This window comes from Chaetura pelagica, unplaced genomic scaffold, assembly GCF_000747805.2.
Source record: "Chaetura pelagica isolate M959 unplaced genomic scaffold, ChaPel_1.0 scaffold47, whole genome shotgun sequence".
In the NCBI taxonomy this organism is placed as follows: Eukaryota; Metazoa; Chordata; class Aves; order Apodiformes; family Apodidae; genus Chaetura; species Chaetura pelagica.
The window spans coordinates 3,722,043-3,726,616 of NW_009954140.1; the positions used below are offsets into that span (position 1 = coordinate 3,722,043).

The window sequence follows — 4,574 nt, forward strand, 5'->3', positions numbered from 1 at the left end:
TCAAAAGCGTAGAGGTCCAAGCTGCACAAAGGTTATAGGAAGGCTTCACACTCAAGTCACGTTGGCAACACTTTCCTTTCCACCTTACCCTCCTTTTAGCCCTGTGAAGCTATGCATTAATGCTCATTAATGGCCCCCTCTAAACAATGAGGGAAGTCTTGCACTTCAGGGATTTTTCTTCAGCTCCAGCCTGATCCACAAAGCAAGTGGGGACGAACAAGAGACTCGCCACAACAGCTCACCCCTGACACAAGCCAGCACACTAATGCTCACTGTTACTGACCCAATGCAATCCGTTTCATCAGCAAAGAATTACACACATTTTTCAACCCATAGGAAGGCAGCTGGAGAGGGAGAAGTGAACTGAATCTATTTACCCAGCAGCCAGATGGAGCCAGTACAAGGGAAGCGGCATGAATGCAGCCAGTGGACAGGGAAAGGGGTGAACCAGGAGAGAAAGGGGCCTCCCATTTTTGGTGGCTGCAAGATCAGTGCAAGCCACTCTCAAATTGCACCATTAGGGCACTGCTGAAAAATGTATGCTCAAACTAGATGTTCACAAATGGATGGCCAGTCTTGGAGAGGGTGTGAAGGGGCTGAGGACTGAAATCTGCACTCTAAACAAATCAACATTTTGACAGGTTTAATAAAGTTACAAATAAAATTAACTTAGAATTCTTTAAATGTGAAAACCAGCTATTTCTTATACATGAACTTAAACTTGTTTTCTCTAATTTTTTCTAATGATTATGAATTACAATCTTACATATGCAGAATCTAAGCTTGGACAGAGTCTGAATAATAAAACTGTAATACTTTAGCTTTCTTCAGTAAAAGTGCTATTCTTGAACTAAACTGCCAGTGATATTTTATTAAGCAGTAATGAAATGTTTTGCACAGTGCACTAAAACATTATGAACAATGACTTCACATATTTAGTCTTGGATATTCAACAAAAGAGTAGGTCAAGGCATCACTTTAAACAAGGCCTTACACATTCTGCTGCAAGACCTATCAAGCTGCTTTTCTTCACAGGAAGACAAGAAATCCTCTAATGCTTGATTTGCTCTAGGTTTGGTGATGTCCAAAGCTACCTTAACCAGGCTCAAACAGTTTCTGATAACATAGATAGGGAATGAAGCCATGGGGAAAAAAATTAGAGATCATATCAATGCCTTAGAAAGAAAGTAGAAAACAATGAGACAAAACTGTTCACTTCTCTTTCTCATCTTCCATCCCAAAGAAGAAAATGAATTAAGGGATAAAATACAGGGAAAATAAAGCATGCACAAATACAAAAACCCCCATGATATACAGTATTAAAGCTTTAATAATTTATATTCCAGAGAATATTCTATGTTTTAGAAAGACAGAGGAAAAACATGACATCTACATGGCATGCCTATATACTGCTCAAAAGCACTGAAAGGTGCCCAAATCCACATAACAAGTCATAAGAAGAAGAACATTTGGGACAGAAAATGACAAAGGAGATAAAACTGCACAAGCGACACACAGAAGACACTGTAGCAATGCAACAGACAAAGAACATGAGGAGAAAAGCAGTTTGAGGGAAATACTGTCAACTATTGCCTTCATATTACAGAAGTGCTTACAGTAAACCAATGCTATAGTACATGTCAAGCTGCAGAGCATCACTAGAAAACCAGGAGTAAAGCTTAGACTTTGAAAGAAACGAGAGAATGATATTTTGACACATGTATTTTCCACTCAAACTAATAAACTCTAGGATATTTTCCAAGCTGTAAATAGGACAGTATTATGAACACTGACAATGTCTGTGTACTTAGAGGATTTCACTTCAAACCTTTGGTTATCACTGTTACCACCTACAGGTCATAATGCTGATTCCATTTGGGATCAAGTGTATTCTTCACAGTATCTGTAGAATGGCATTGGCCAGATCCGTCCACCACAACCTTAGCAAATGGATCAGGAAGTCCTAAAGAGGAGGAAAAGAAAAAAAAACTAGCAAATGGATCAGGATGCCTTAAACCCTTGTATAATTGCACAATTCTTTTTATAAAACATATTTTATTTGAAGTTGCCTTTTATTCCTATATGAGAGCCATATTTAATGAAATGGGATAACATGATATATTAGGCACAGGAAGCTAAATTAGCAATTTATTTCACTGGTATAGAACAAGAAAATGTTGTGCAAGTCAAACACTGGGTGAAAAAATCTGAACAACTTAAGCTTCCTAATTCAGGATTGAGTAAATTCTCCGAATACAAAGAATTCAGCAAAAGGCAGAGAAAACAGTTTTACATTCTTCCTATTTTTAAGATTAGTTATAATTACTTCAGTTGTTATTAGTGTTACAGGAAACCATCTATAGCAGATTATTCTCACTTTTGAGCTCCACTTGGCTTTCTGCTAGCTTTCTACTTCATTTTCTGCTAGCTTAGTACCACAAAAGACTCAACACGGGCTCAACTGATCAACAGAAAACAGTACAAAGATGGTGCTGAACTGCACAGCTGAGGACAGAAAAGCAGCAGGACCAGAACCACCTAGAATCAGCTCTGCTGCAACTGCTGCTCTGACCCGTTTGTTGACACCAAGAGGGACAGTCCCACCACGGATGCCCTGAGTCATGCAGCCCTGTCTCTCTCCCCCTCATACCCATTCCTCCCCTCCTCTGAGGGCGCAGTGAGTCAGCTGAAGGACCTAAGGTGGTGAAACATCATCCACATTTTCTGTAGCACAAGTTTTGTACCAGTTCTGCCTCCTCAGGTGACTCACAGCAGAGCCAGTCCAGCAGCAGTGGCTCAAGACAAGTTTCAGACAATGCACGTGGGAATGGGGAGGAACGGGACCTTGTCAGACTTGAGCTTCAGTATCAAAGTTCACCACAGATTTCAAATCCTGAGGGGGTTTTTTTAGGCATTATTAAACTGTTAAACACTTGGAAACTTGGAATCAATAAAAAAAAAAAAAAAACAGCTGTAAAGCAAGTTTTAGAAGTATCACAAATTACAACATAATTCTGCATCATCCCTTCTTCAAAATCTTTTCAGAGTTCAGATCTCATCTTTTGAATTCTTCCTGTTCACACCTGGGAAGCAGCAGGCAGGTGATCTGTGTGTGCATGCCTACACAGCCAGTAACATTCCTTTCTGCCACCTTCATCCACCTAGCACTTCTTTCAAAACTTTATTATAATTAATTAAAACATAATTTCAGAGTAGGTAAGTATTATGACATGATTGTTAATAATTAGGATGTACCTGTATCTGTCTGCTGGACAAAAAGTTCTTCTGTGAAAAACATTTTAATAAATAAGTGGCACTAATTGAAAAACATGTAATTTGCCTGAGAGAGCAAATTTGTTTCCCACTCCCAAAAAAACCAATGTGTTTTAATTACTATGAATCTGTGACAAGTGTCACCAAGAAAAAATTAAAAGCCCTGAAATTAAATGGTGTGAAAACATCAAAGCCCTCAACTCCTTGAGAGCAAATATCTTAATACAACAACCATGTGCAAACACTGATGTACAAAACCTACATAATATTTATTCCAACTATCAAAGTATAAAACTTTAACAGCTACTTACGGAAAAAATCCTTTTTCACCAAGTTCTTTGCACACAGTACTGTAAGTAAAACAGAAATACAAAATTAAGTTACTGATTCCCAACTTTAAAAAAAACAAGTTACTTTACCTGTCCAGCATTCCAGAAAATCCAGCTCAAAATAAAATGAACATAAATGATTGTGTTCCTACATAATTTATATTGTCATGTAAAATAATTCCTGAAAGATGAGCCAGGAGTGTCATCTTTTGACAATTTACCTTCAGGTAAATTACAGAGCAAGTGATATGATAGTGGTTTCCTCAGGCAATAGTTTCATATGCAGTTTTTTTTTCCCTCAATGGTTTTGCCAACACTGTGTTCATCCAGTAAGGGAACTGGAGCATTTCTAACTAGCTCACCATACAGTGGCACAAATAATTGTGCCAGTAAAATTAGTGGTGTTACACAAGCAGGGTCTTATGTTCAGTTCTACAGACAAGCAAAAGCTTCACTGACCACAAAAAGCAGCATGTGAGACAGTCTTGGCTTTTCTGTTAGCCACTGTGGAAACTAAATAAAAGTTTTTACCTGAAAAACATTTGGGTGGAGTAGACTAACTTCTAATGCCAGAGTTTTGATGGCTCCAAAGATATGTTTTATTTGTAGAAGCTAATAATTGTTTTAAGCTTTTTTGTTTAAATTAGAAGGGAGGAACATTTGCATTTGTCAACCAAAAATACCAAGGGAAAAACAAACTCTTATGAGAATAAATAAAAATAAATAACTAAATAAAAGGTCAAAAGGGACAACTTTCATATAAAGATGCCAAGATACACACAGAAGACTTCTCACTAAGTGCACCACTGTTCAACTGCATATGCTTATCTATTATCACAGGTCTGGTAAGCAGGAAATTATAGATTCCCCTGTGAAACATTAAAATATTTACTGATAACGCAAAAAGATTCTTGGGTATTGAGTGAAGGCATTAATTCCCACAACTACAAAAAAAAAGAAAAAAGGGAAAGA

At 37.6% G+C, this 4,574-nt stretch overlaps 1 protein-coding gene across 1 annotated transcript in view; it reads right to left on the bottom strand.

The window, feature by feature from the left end:
- Positions 1-4,574, bottom strand: part of SMURF2 (SMAD specific E3 ubiquitin protein ligase 2) — a 39,798-nt gene that overhangs the window by 30,614 nt on the left and 4,610 nt on the right. The window contains exons 2-3 of the mRNA XM_010002695.1: positions 3,585-3,623; positions 1,855-1,963 (exon numbers count right to left, since the gene is read on the bottom strand). Coding sequence (XP_010000997.1) covers positions 1,855-1,963; positions 3,585-3,623 — 148 coding nt within the window. The remainder of the gene's footprint in view (positions 1-1,854; positions 1,964-3,584; positions 3,624-4,574) is intronic.